At 40.9% G+C, this 13,631-nt stretch overlaps 1 protein-coding gene across 2 annotated transcripts in view; it reads right to left on the minus strand.

The window, feature by feature from the left end:
* urb1 (URB1 ribosome biogenesis homolog) overlaps positions 1-9,225 on the minus strand; it is a 12,575-nt gene extending 3,350 nt beyond the window's left edge. For both annotated transcript variants that reach the window (XM_020613154.1, XM_020613153.1), the window contains exons 1-33: positions 8,976-9,225; positions 8,744-8,883; positions 8,500-8,651; positions 8,282-8,411; positions 8,104-8,200; positions 7,945-8,030; positions 7,733-7,858; positions 7,496-7,629; positions 7,215-7,410; positions 6,982-7,119; positions 6,697-6,870; positions 6,478-6,610; positions 6,243-6,365; positions 6,036-6,148; positions 5,810-5,923; positions 5,505-5,621; positions 5,233-5,371; positions 4,982-5,140; positions 4,424-4,626; positions 4,101-4,319; positions 3,838-4,020; positions 2,890-3,724; positions 2,565-2,769; positions 2,300-2,486; positions 2,163-2,221; positions 1,882-2,069; positions 1,681-1,791; positions 1,531-1,594; positions 1,277-1,445; positions 848-950; positions 592-752; positions 400-511; positions 20-126 (exon numbers count right to left, since the gene is read on the minus strand). In XM_020613154.1, the coding sequence (XP_020468810.1) occupies positions 20-126; positions 400-511; positions 592-752; positions 848-950; positions 1,277-1,445; positions 1,531-1,594; positions 1,681-1,791; positions 1,882-2,069; positions 2,163-2,221; positions 2,300-2,486; positions 2,565-2,769; positions 2,890-3,724; positions 3,838-4,020; positions 4,101-4,319; positions 4,424-4,626; positions 4,982-5,140; positions 5,233-5,371; positions 5,505-5,621; positions 5,810-5,923; positions 6,036-6,148; positions 6,243-6,365; positions 6,478-6,610; positions 6,697-6,870; positions 6,982-7,119; positions 7,215-7,410; positions 7,496-7,629; positions 7,733-7,858; positions 7,945-8,030; positions 8,104-8,200; positions 8,282-8,411; positions 8,500-8,651; positions 8,744-8,883; positions 8,976-9,102 (5,304 nt within the window). In that variant the 5' untranslated portion in view covers positions 9,103-9,225. The remainder of the gene's footprint in view (positions 1-19; positions 127-399; positions 512-591; positions 753-847; positions 951-1,276; positions 1,446-1,530; positions 1,595-1,680; positions 1,792-1,881; positions 2,070-2,162; positions 2,222-2,299; positions 2,487-2,564; positions 2,770-2,889; positions 3,725-3,837; positions 4,021-4,100; positions 4,320-4,423; positions 4,627-4,981; positions 5,141-5,232; positions 5,372-5,504; positions 5,622-5,809; positions 5,924-6,035; positions 6,149-6,242; positions 6,366-6,477; positions 6,611-6,696; positions 6,871-6,981; positions 7,120-7,214; positions 7,411-7,495; positions 7,630-7,732; positions 7,859-7,944; positions 8,031-8,103; positions 8,201-8,281; positions 8,412-8,499; positions 8,652-8,743; positions 8,884-8,975) is intronic.
* Between the last annotated feature and the right edge of the window lie 4,406 nt (positions 9,226-13,631).

Here is a 13,631-nt window from a genome sequence, read left to right on the forward strand (position 1 = left end):
GTTTCTTACAATAATGTACCTGCAAGTCGAAACTATAGAACAACTTGAAGAACTCAGGGACTCTTCTGAATTCCAACCACTGATGGGACAGCAGAAACCTGTTTACCACCATGTACATGTGGTCCTCTGGAAAATCAGGAAAAACAAGGAAAAACATCAATGACCCCAAGAGGAAACTTGTTCATGCAGCAGGCATTAGTAAAATACAGACCATATATAGAAATAGTAACAAATACAGCAAACAAAAAGATAAAAATATGAACATTTACTTTGTAATAAGGCAGAGTTTTCTATCAGTTTGTAAAATGTCTCAAACAAGTCTTTAACAAATGTTGTTACATAAATATCCTGGGTCAACAGACGCTGGTCAGGAACTAACACGTTTTCAGGGTTACGCACCTGGTTTGAGCATCAGCTGAGCCACTTTGGTGATATAAGTGGTCATTACAAATGAAAGTCTTTGATTCGGCCTCTGAATTCCATTCTTCACTGTGTCCATCACGTACAGCAGCTGCTTGATGACAACAAGCTCATTAGTATTTCTTAAGGTGATCTCCATACATGAAATATGCCACTTCTCTGATAATTTACCTGTCTCTTCTCTCTAAACCGAGCACCCTCCAGGTGTTGGTAGAAGCAGCCCAGCACATGGTACGCTGCCGCTCGAACCTTTGGGTCGTAGCTACTCAGGGCCATTACAGTTACTCCAAGAGCGTGGCTGGATACAAACTTGAGGCAGTCAATCACACATTCTGTCACATAGAGGATGAAGAATGCAACAGATATAATTACTGATGACCTAAACTGATGACTGACAGTGATGACAACCGGACTTAAATATAGTCACCTGGACGCAGTATAGCACTGAACAGAGGCAAAAGAAAACGAGGATCATACAAATTCCCTGGGTTTGTCACTGCCTTGTTACTGTTTGGCAGCTCATCACCATCCTATGAGAGAAAATAACATGCATATTAAAGTTTTCATGCAAGTTTCATATCATATATCCCAACTCTGAGATTGGATGGAGGTGTGGGTGGAATTTCATTCTGATGCTCAAAGATAATTACTTAGGATAATTCTTAAATCCCTCTGTGACCAACTTGGAACTACTTTCAACCAAAAAACAGATATCATATATCTCAAAAACACATTTGGTTTGTAGAATGTAAAGCATCAACACAGCTAGACACCACACAAAAAAATATGCACTACAGTAAGTTATACACTTATACCGGTGTATTTCTGTCAAACAAATATGAACTAAAAAATCAACCTGCGGGATGATGCTGAGGTGCTGGGGGAAGTGTGCAATAGTTTGCAGCATCCTTTCAGGTTTCAACAGGGCCAACAGCTCATCTGAGCCCATCTGCTTCCACAGGGAAGCCCCAAGGCTTTTCCTGGTCCTGTGGTGTTCCACAGCTGCTGGGCCCCATAAGAAGGATCTACAGTTCAAAACTCACACTGAGTGTCTGCAACAAAAAGGTGCGCTCATTGCATGTACAACATAAACAAATGAATGCGACTTACTGAAACCTCAGCAGACTGACATGGTTTCTCTCATATTCATGGAGAAGCCGTAACAGTTTCTGATCTGCAAAACAGCACGAGATGTGTGATGAAAGGAGGATGACCCACACACAACCCCCCCCCCCAAAAAATCCAGATTTCCTCTTTTACCTGACTTGTTCAGCGTTGCTCCATATGCTCCCAAAAGAACAACAAAGTGACTGATGTTACAGACTGTTGGGCATTTCTTCACCAGACAGAAAAGAAGGGACACTAATGCTTCTGAAATTACAACAAATTGTGTTTGCATCAAACAATAAATATCTTTGAGGGATAAAGATGCATGTTTATAATTTTTTTTATGTACCACACCTTTAGCCTGACATATGCTAGGCTCTTCATCAGATGCCAGCATTGTGGGCAGGAACAGAGAATGGCTGCTGATCATCATGTGAAGGGTGGACAAAGGAATCAGATCCTTCTGGGCATCACTGTTACTGTACATCAGTTCCAACAGGCTGCTCAAAGTGTTCAGGAAGCAGTGGTCTCTGTAGCGATGTCTACAGCAGAATGTTTTAGGTCATTCATAAAAAAAAAAAAAATCTTATGTGATGTTCTTGATCAAACAGTTAGCAAAAAAATATATATCTTACTTTAGTCCATTCTTGACAAAACTGTTCCATTCAGATGCAGCGATGTCATCAGGTGATGTCTGTGTAGTTAAGATAAATTATGAAATACTGAAAGTGAAACTAACAATGTATGGCATATTTGAGGAAAGTTAACCCACTAGGAGTCGCTGCAGTCTTTCCAGGATGCTCTGCTCCTGCTCTGATGGTGAAGCTGCACAATGTTTAGAGTGACTGTAAGAAGCGATGAGACACTTGAGGGCGGCAGTGGTGACAGACGTCCTCCAGGTTTCTTGCTCCTCTGGGCAACTCAAGAGTTTCTCTGTGATAACATTTACCAGCTGCCATCTGGAAGAGAAAACAACATTAAGCTAATAACTTGGGAGACTGATCATTTCTAGCTTTAAATTTTAAGTCAATTATAACCTTTCAAAACTGTCCACTTTCTGAAGCACACTGGGAAGATTGCTGATCAAATCCCTGATGTCCTTGATGTTTGCAGTGAGCTTGATCAGACTGGATAGTGTTTCGACAAGCAGGGCTCTGGAGTCTTCTGTCATGGTTCCCAGAACACATCGGGACAATCTGGCAAGCAATCCTTGCTTTAAGGCTTTTAAAACTTCTTTTTGCACTATAAATGCACAGAAGTTGAGCATATCAAAATGAGTATAAAAGGGAAAATGAGAGAAAAAAAGTGACAAACTCTGGTGCTATATAATATTAGACAATGCAGAACTTTTTTCATACAAACCATCTTTGGGTCTGGTAGGGTCCTCTCTACTTGCCATCTGTAAGTAAGTACCGATCAGTGGGAGGAAGGTTTCTGTCTGGTCCGAGACCTTCTCTATGTTCGCTGGCTCTAGACACCAGCCCTCAAAGCAGAGGCGGTGAGTGGAGGAATTCTGCAGCAGTAGGGAGCTGATTGCCAGAGTGTTTGGGAGAGGACACTGGAGACAGTGCAGCAGCACATCTGTGTGGATGAGCTTGGCACTGCCTGGCTCACTAGACAGAGTCTGAAGCAGGAAGGCCTCCAGCGCGGGGCTGGAGCAGGACAAAAGCAGGGAGCCCAAGCCACGAAGGTGTGCCTGTGTAAGAAAGGTGCTGTGGTCCTGGGAGTTAGACTGAACATCTGTGAGGATCTGCAGTGCTGCATGGCCGTAGATACTGAGCTGGACTTGTGTGCCCTCAGTGCCAGGAGAGACGAGGCTCTCATGGGGGAGAAGTAACAGCTTGGAAACCACCTCCCTCAGATTACAAGAGTCCATGTAGCTGTACAGAGAAAGGAGGGCTTTGAAAGGCCTGGACTGTTTCTTTGTAGTCTCTGAGCCCTTGTCCATCAGTTCCTTGAGTACAGCCTTCTCTATAGCCCCAGTGTAGCTACCAAGAAGTTCCAGATGACCCAAATCACGAAGAGTGTGGGCACTGATCTTCAACAAGGCCAGAATATCATCACTCAGCTGAGCACACAGGTGCTTGAGTCTGATGGGGTTCAGGGTCTGAGGAGGCAGAGCAGCCAGCTCCAGAGCCAGAAACCACTGCTCCAAACATGGATGCTTGAAGATGGAGGCAAGAGTCGAAACAAGAATCTAAAGACAGAGACAAAGACAGAACTGTTTAAATGAACTTGATATTGTTGGGCATAGCTAAAAAAAAAAGTCATTAAACAAAAGTGACTGTACAAGCTGAACTTTTTCCCAACCTCCTCCTTGTTGGCTTCTACTGTGGATAAGTGGTTGAATTCCAGGAAGAGGTCTGATCCTTCTTGGGGGGTTTCTGCTGCTGGCTCAGATTTTGTCTCCTGAAAGCCCTGCAACTTGGTCACCAAATCCTGAAGTATTCCCATGAAGGTCTTCAGCAGGCCAGTCCCTGTCTCTTTGGAGAACTGTGCAGAAGTACATGATGTGCTGTGTATATATTCATCATAGTAGTTTACTGAGTAGTGAGCTTGTCTTGTATTCTTACCATGCCAAAGTTGTCCACTGTTGATTTGATGTAGAGTAAGATCTGACTGACTGCTACTGGAAAATCAGACAACAACACAGAAGCTAGACTTTCTTCCACATTCTTCCTGAAGGTGCCATCAAGCAGAGTGCTCGGTCCTTGGATATAAGCAGCCTTCATCAGTTCAGTGAATGAAACGAAGGTTGCCGATTCTTTTGAATGGCCTTCAAAGGACTTGAACTGCAAAAAAGAGAACTTATTAGAACTTACTTATTTTCCACAAAAAGGTTTACAGGTAATCACCCTTTCAGTTAATTAATCTCTTGATGCCAGTAAAAACTGACCAGTTCCTCCCGGCACTGCTGTGGTAGCCATTTGGAGTAATACTGATGAAGGTGTATAATGGAGGGATGTGCAGAAGCTGAAGAGTGTTTACAGGACACAAGCTCTTTATTGTACTGCATCAGAGCCAAGCAGAGGGGAAGTGGCTCTTTCTGACAGTGCAGCACATCAGAGAGCACAGCAGACAAGTATTCATATACTGCTCCTGAGGGAAGAAAAGAAACGGTTGTCAAAATTATAACATCTCATTAAATAAGGCTTGAAATACTTATTAGGATGGAGAGAAACCACTTATTAAGCACAATGGACTGGGTTTATCTCAGGGTAAAGTTGCACTTTTGATGCAGCAAATTATAAATCACCATACTGCAACAGAAACTTTTTAGATGTGCATGAACTCTACACCAGCTTTCACTGTTTCACCATCTGTGTGCATTTTTAACTTTGTCTACTAAATTGAAGATACAACACATTTTCAGCTCCAGAACAAGTGGTTTAACTCTTCAAATTTGAAGTTTACTATTTGTCCAAATTGAAGCATAAGTGCTTTTTTTTTTTACCCTTGACTACTGGGACTTTGTTCCTGGCCTCCAGAGCAGCTGGTACCACCACACTGAAGGGGAAGGTTTGGCTAATGAGGTCTTCACTCAGAGGTTGCCCGAACTCTTCCATCTCACCATCATTACCCTCCATAATGACATCCAGCATGTCTAAGACATCTAGAACACATTGTCAGATTGCAAAACACAAGTTTCACAGACATTCTTATGGCTGAAGGAAATCAACTTGGGCTCCAATTTTAAATGCTTACCATCTATGTGTGAGACTGGGATACTGGCAGTGTCACCCTCCTGGCTACTCAAGTTAGCCTGCAGATAGGCTGCCTCCTGGACCAGACTGGCAACCTTATCTGTGTATGTGTAGGAATTGCACACCAGCTTGATGAACACCTAGACCAAGAAACCAGGAGTTTCTAATCAATTATAACTACGATGTCGTGATTTAAAATTCCAATTTTGTCTAACCAACAGTAACAGACATAAATTTCAGATTTAAACAAAGATGTTGCATAGATGCACTCACCCTCTCCATGAACTGGATGACAGTCTCTTGTTGGCTTTGCTCTACTCTGGCAAGCTGGTTGAGCCAGAGTTCAAGCTCAGTCCAGGTATACTCAAACACCCCACTGTCTTTTAGTACCTGAATATAAGGCAGGAAAACTGAAATGTTTCCTAAGGGTTTAACAACAACAAGGGGTTAACAATGAAAGAGTCCTGTGCCTGCCTGGTCAGGAGACTTGAGTTTAATTCAAATATCAAAACTTCTATGTCACACATACAGTGTGGGTAAAAAGCAAATGAGGAAAAAAAAAAAGAAATGTTCTTCACTTTTAGAACCAGCATCCGTGTGGAGGTTTTCAAGTAGCTGCTGCTGACAAACATCTTGAGAAGCAAGTAAAGTACTGACTTCTCTCCAGATGATGATTCAGTATCTCCAACATCCTGCAAATAAAAGCAATACAGGCCACATTACTAAGTAGTAACACCTGCTAAACAACAATCATTTAAATGACAGAGTAACAGTAAAATAAGACCAACGGAGTAACTTTTTCACCTGTATACGGAACCAGGAGAACTTGCTTGCAGGGAGCTCTAAGGCCAACTGCAGTATCTGATATTGCAAAACTGGGGGGACTTCTTCCCTCATTCCTTTTTCTGACACAATCCCTAGTAAGATTAAATGTAGTCAGTTTAAAATCTACAGTTAAAAAACATCACAACAATAATTAAAGTGTTATCTGCTCCATAGAAAAGTCATTACCTTTTAAGAGCTTGCTGAAGTCAAATTTGCACTGGCTAACCAGATGTGGCACCACTTTCTGGTAGAGACATATGACCTGAAGAATCAGAGCCTTGAGCAGGATGACCTCAGCTGTCTCAAGAGCTGTTCAACATAAAATACATGATATAGTCAACTGAGGTTTTCTTGCTTTTCCTCTTTGCTTTACATGACTGATTAAAAAAAAACAACATACACATGCTGTAAATGTTATTACCAGGTATTTCATTTTTATTATCTGACTGTCGAGAACTCCCTTCAATTTTGATCCTTTCTTCTTCACCACCGGCCTTTTCCTTCTTGCTGACTGACTGCCACTGTGCAATGATGCTCGTCATGTCAGGCAAAATCTGGAACAAAAAGTGGAAGCTTGAGTGGTTGAACGGTGCATGATTATTATGTGTGAGTATTAACCACACCACTTTCCTGAGTTTACCTTGCTGAGTGTCTCTCTGTACTGCTGCACTAATTCCCCCATCATGTCAAGAGTGTACACATCTGAGCCGTGCCACTCAGATTTATCCAAAAGGTACTCTATATTCTTGTTGGCTCGTTTCAAGATGAAACTCATCATGGACAGAGTTGTAAGTTGCACTGCTGTGTTGGCAAACTGTCAGATACAAGAGAAGATATTCTCCACAGATACTAACAAGTACTATGTAAGGTTGTTTTCATAGTTCACTGGACTAATCATTTTATTTTATGATGCTACGTTGCTTACATTGAGGCCCTGTGTGAAAAAAGCCTTGTTACAAACAGGAGGAAGAGATGTCACTATAATCATGGAGAGCAGGCGAGGAAGGGAGATGACCTCACAGGTTCGAAAGACTGTGCAAAGCTCTGGTTGTGCCTCATAGATCTAACATAAAACGCAAAGACGACTGTTAGTGTCTTTTAAAAACAAAATAATAATACTGATGTCTTGCCATAAGCAAATATACCAGCAATAATTACCCTTTTAACCAACTTGACATTGTCCTGCCAAGCACTTTTCAGGCGGGGAGTGTATGAATACTGAGTCTCCTTGAAGTATCTGGCCAGAATATCAGGACTAGCTTTCAGCACGTTTACCACCAGTTCTGCCACCAGTTCATCCTCTGTGGCCTGTTTCAGCCCCACCAGGAACTGAAGCAAGACAATGTTACCAGCTCTGTAACAAAGTAAAACACCAAATGTTACCATGAGGGGTTTTCAGAAGAGTACAAGGGAAACTTGACATGCTAGAGATTGCTCACCTGCCAGACGTGCCAAAGCTGGGATCATGAAAGCTGATGCCGTGCTTACGAGAGCAACACAGGTCAAGAAGAAAACTGTGAACAAGTTCTCGGACAACTGATATCCCAGCATGCTCTGAGGAGCTCTCCACCGTCTTACGAAGAAATAAATGAAAATTAAACCCACAAGTTGAATAACAAATTTGGCTGGCAGAGCTGTCGTTTCAGCAAACAGAAGACACAAAGCAAATAACCTACTGCGTTATCATCAGTGGCTGCATCCACAATCCCATTCCATTTATAAAGAGACGCGATGTTGGCCAATACAGCCGGTGTAAAGAAACGTACTTTCTGTGTTTTACTTATGGCCTTGTTTAGTACAACCTGAGGAAAAACAAATAACCATAAGTGTAAAGATCAAATCCATAAACTGATTTTTAAAAGGAAAGTGTGGACTGTTGACCACTCACTGTAGTCTTCAGCGTGGACAAAATCAGAGTGACTACGGACATCCTGTCCTCCTTCAGACCTGTACTCAAGATCTCTGGCAGGAGCTCTGACACACCAAATTAACATGTTATCAACACATGAGAGAACGTATTTCTGTTTAAACTGTGTCTAATTATTACCTTTGTTTTCTAGTATCTGTCCAACGGCAGCATTATCTCCAGACACCAAGAAGGACAACACAAACTGGATAAAAGCCATGCGGACATCCAGTCTTCCCTGAAATATTTACAGAGAAAAATGTAAACGTACATATCTCCAGTAATGAACAACTACAAAAACTTTCTGAAAACATCACACCTTCTTATCCCTTCTCTTTGCCAGTCCAGACAGGGATTTATTGATGTGAATGTGACTTAAGATTTCTCTGGCAGCTTCTGGACCCTGAGACACCAAGGCGGACAACAAACTGAGGGACTGACGGACGAACCTGTCCACAAGGGAAAACACAAACACAATAGGCAAATTGCACCGAGGACCAACATTAAGGTTCCCATATTGAAGTAATTAAGACTAACCTGTGATTTTGTGAATGGAAAGATCCCTGCAGAAGTTTTACGTAGCTAGAAACAATCTTTTTCACAACAGCATTGCCAACCATGTTGAAGTGGGACAGGTCACTGGCTGTCCTTAGCAGGATCATCTCCAAGCTCTCAAAAATTAGCATCATCTGAGCAGAAACAAGACTAGATTAAAATTTTACTTGTCCAAAAACAGGTAACACGTCAGTCCACCCACTGATAAAAGAGCTTTTCAGCTTACCTCACTCTCTACGTGCTTTTCTCCCTCCAGCAATTTGAATATTTCTGCACACTCCATAGAGATTTTAACATATCCTTCCACCACATCATATAGGTCAGAGCATGGAAGCTTCTTAGCGATTGATATGAATGTCTCCAGTCCTGTGGAGGACAAAACGGTGAGATTGGATCAAATATATATATATATGTATTTGATCCAATCCCATTATATATATATATAACGTTATACACACCCTTCATGGCTGTAGTGGGGTCTTTTAGCATGGCTTTAAACACCGTCCCATTGAACTCCGGAACCTTTTCCTTCTTCACCGGAGCGTCTGACTCTACCGAGTCTTCACTGCGGTGCCTTTTACCCATTATAATATAAATGAGAACACTTGTTGATGACTTATAGTTGTTTATATGCTCCTGCCATGAAAGTTCAATCACTCCACGTTGTGGTGTAAATAGACATTTGCCGAAGTAAATTGTCGTCCGACTGGAAACGTTTGTCGCTGACTTTTCGTTCCGCCAAGCAGTAGCATCACCGACTGTAGGCTCTGCCCTTCAACTTTTCTGCCTGTTTTCTTCTGTCAACTTTTAACTTTCAGAAATCATTTATACATGTAAAACATTATCTTGTGCAAGTTGCAGTGCATGTTCAGATTGAGTGAAGATGTTTTTTTCTTTCAAAATTTTATTGCATGCCGTTTTACCAGTGGTTTACCTACAGAAAAGAAACTTCAACTAGTTTATAATGATGTAATGAGAATATTATTGAAGAGACCCAGAAGGTCCAGTGTAAGTGAAATGTTTGCAGCTGCAGGAGTTAACACCTTGCAATCAGTTTTGCAAAATTTGATGTACCTCTAAAAATGAAATCATCCCGAGTCTGTCAAATATCAGACATAGTACTACACGCTACCAATCTAAGATGTTATTTAGTGGAAGGAACTTGAATGAGATAATCTTTTTTACACAAAATGAATGGCAGCATAAAATGTAATCTACTTATCTTCTCATGAATAAATGTACACTTTTTGTTGACATTCAGTTGCATGACCACCAGGGGTCACCTTTGCTTGAGAATTTTGATGTGTACACTCCACTGAAAACTGAGTTGCAAGTAGATTGGCATACATCAACATCCAGCTTATAAGAGGATGAATTAATTACATACTAACCAGTTGACAGACATGTGAATCTCTTTTGGAGGCTGGCTCATCACGTTGTATGATGTAAAATAGTTTAGTCATTGTGAGCAGCCTCCAGATTCACTATATTACAGTAAGGCAATCATTTATTGTAATGTTATGTTATCCACTGGGAGGCTGGGCCTGCAGGCAACCCACTACTGTCTGGGAGTTTATCTGGGACACTGGTGATCTGATTACAGCTCACTGCTGTGCATGCTATAAGACACATCTGCCTGTGGTGTATAAACCATCAAACTCTACTTAAAAGACATTTTGGAATAAAGCTCTTAATGACAAGTAGGGCTCTGCCTGTGACACAACACAGTCTGAGCTATCTGATATGACAGGGCATAGCATTATAAAACTTAATTACACAACTCCTTCTAATATGCTGTCATCCTAACTCATCCCTGGGGCATAGTTCAAAAGGATTGGGACCCAGTTGTTAACCCCCACATTCCATAGTGTTGCAAAGCTTTTAATGTCTAAGCTTTGTTTATAAGAAACACCAGTAGAAATGAAACAGACTCCTGTCTAATCTGGAGTGTCATGATATTTCTGAAGATGAACAAAACAAAAATATGACTGCAACTTTTGAAAAAAATATGCTAAAACTGGTGAGTGTTCTGATGCAGCCAAACTGTGAATGTCAGCTTGTTTACAGGTATTGACTGAATATTTAAAATGTATGACTGCACAACATGACTGAACTGAGTAAAACCTCTTTACAGTAATCACGGAGCAATGATGCAAAGGTCATGGGCTTTTAGTAATGCATGAGAGAAAAATGTACTGTGCTGCCTTGTCAGGACCTGTTCCTGAAGTGCTCCTGCAGTGGGACCACGTTTTGAGATGAGAGGGGAAGCAGGAGTGGCATGGTAAGTCTTTTCCGGTCCATAAATGCCATGTTTATTTTGGAAGTTCTGGCCTGGTTTGCACCACTTCCTAAAATACCATCAGTGTTGAAGAAAATGGTGGGTGTGCACAGCCTGTCACAAGTTTGACAAGAATAGTCGGGCCTTTATAGCTCTGGGATGTACAGTAGGCACAGGATGATCGTCACTTCAAAGAGGTTTTAGCCACGTGTGGTTCAGGCAGAGTGATCATGTCAGCAGAAGGACAAACCTCCCCTTTTGCAGAGGAAAATAAAATGTTATTTACAGTCTTGTCCTTACCAGAGTGTGCTGCACAGCTCAGCACTGATGATGGAAGAAGCATTTGTGTAGAAGCTGAGAATTTGTTTTGCTGAATACATTACACTGAATATTTTCAATATTTGTAGATGTTATTACAGAGTTTCAGAGATTTCTGTTTCTTTCACATTAAAAATAAACTTTCACTTTTCTCTTTCTTTCCAGTGCTATTATAAATCACAAGGTTGTACATTATAAAATTATGTGTTTACATCCTCTGTTACAATGCCAGTAGCACAACTGGGCTTGGATACAGACTCTGGATGGTTTCCAAAGGGTTCTTTTCCACAGCTGAAGTTACTTTACAATCTCTGTTTTCACCACAGTGCACCACAAACCCTTCTGTGAGGTTACTATGCTTCTGTTGTGTGCCTCTCAGAGCCTCCCAGGCCCTCCTCACGATAACACTAGGCCAACGCTGCTGAAGGATCAAAGATCACCCCACGCCTAACAAACAACAAGACGCTTGGCCTATCAGAAACATCTGGGAGTGGTTGTTTGCAGCTGTTGTACATGCCCACACCCCTGAAACAATCATGACTCAGGCCAGATGTAGAGATCCTCTCACGTAAGGTACATATGTTTCTGTTCCTCAGTCACTCACCACAATAAGAAGTAGGATGCTTTCTGTAGTTTTATTAAATTTAGACTGTTTGTTCTGCACCCAGATTAGGTTTGATGCCTTAGGATATGCCACCAGCCTGTGGGTTGTCACTATCCAGCAAGCTGATTGAAAACAGTGGGGCTTGCAAAATACTTACGGAAAACAGTGCAAAAAAATGTTGTTTTTTCCAAAGGGGTGAGTGTGGACCACTAAATAGCACCTCGTCTGACCCTAGTAATGACAGAGGCGAGGCTGTTGCAGACCGTTTTCATACATTTTAGATAATAAACACATAGTGCACTTATAAAAAAATGTGTTGCCTAAATTTGGTGCTTGTTGATAATTTTATATTTACTGGAGAATAACCTCTCAGTGTCAAATACCAGCAGCTGTTCCATGTGAGCTTTTACTGTGACCCTGCTGTGTGAGAAAATAAAAACAAAGGCACAACAAAACAACACAGCAAGCAAAAATGTAGTCTGTAAAACACCTGAAGATAGATAGATAGATAGATAGATAGATAGATAGATAGATAGATAGATAGATAGATAGATAGATATTTACTTTAATAATCCCCAAGGGGAAATTCTGGATGTAGATGTAAATGTAAAAATGTAAATATAAGTTCTCATCATGAAAAATGGCTCCATTCTGTGTTAAACTGTAGAGGCATTAATGTGTCAGCTGGTACTAAAGGTTTACTACTTTATATACTGGAGGGTAGTTTAATGTAATGCACAGCAATGTATTTTTATGAGCTGATACATTTTTATGCTAAATGCTTATTGCAAAATGCCTAAGTACAGATTTCAATTTACTTCATTATTTCAGCACAAATCATTCTGCTGTTACACTTTAAGTAATATAATGTGTTCTTTGAAAACACTTTTCACACACAGTACAATATCTAATGAACCTAGAACATAAAAATGCAAATAGCCTTATGTCAGTGTCGAGTCCTGTATAGAAACATTAGAACTGTGAACATGTAAAGTTAATAATACATATACATGAAGACACCTGAAGAGTGATTGCAGAGTTGACATATAAATGCACTTGATATAATGTTAATACCAGACCTGAGCTGGTCTGGAGAGAATCTTCTGCTCCCAAAGGCTCTCTGTGGTGATTAGAAAAACACGTTCGTGGCTATGACACCCTGTTATTCTTTCCCTCTGCTGTGTCTGCCTGTTCTCTCTCTGCACACCATTAAAATAATATCTTTGGTCCAGGCCCACCGGCCATTACATTGGAAACAAGGTTCAGTGAAGTACCCTCACTGTGAACCCCATCTCCCCCATTCGCATGAATGAAATGATTTTGTTCTGTGCATCAAAGGGAGCTCTCCTGTTTATATTGGCTTTTACCTTCTGTGTATCTCTTCCTCGAGTTTTCCCCTGCAGCGTAAGCATGATGTTGTAAGACTTGTTTTTGGTCTCAGATTTAGTGTACACCCTGCAGTTGAAGTCTCCTGTCTACAATACTTGTGCTGTCTCTTGGTCAGCAGCCTGTCTATCCTTATTATCCCTCAGGTCCTTATTCTAGGTATAAAACAGTTGAATGGTGTAGGTCAGAATGAGCCCATAAATAAAGAGAAGTATTATCAGTCAGCAGATGCTGATCCTCCTGACAGTGATAAATGTGTGATGGTTTAATTATTAACTAAGCTGCTTTAGCAGAGGTCACAGGGAAAATTATTCTGGGAATGTGTGCCATACTTTAGCTGTTACTTTAGAGTTGTTTTTTCTTTCCATGTTAATTGAAATTTCATTTGGAGTATGAGGTTAAATGTCACTACTGATAAAGTCTAAAACTTTCTGTGACACACAAGGCCATCATTTTCTGATTTAAAACTTTTTTCTCCCAACAGCATTGTAGTTATAAATGACAAAAATCCCTGATGTTACCTTTTAT

The sequence above is a fragment of the Monopterus albus genome, unplaced genomic scaffold, assembly GCF_001952655.1.
Source record: "Monopterus albus unplaced genomic scaffold, M_albus_1.0 scaffold130.1, whole genome shotgun sequence".
Taxonomy (NCBI): domain Eukaryota; kingdom Metazoa; phylum Chordata; class Actinopteri; order Synbranchiformes; family Synbranchidae; genus Monopterus; species Monopterus albus.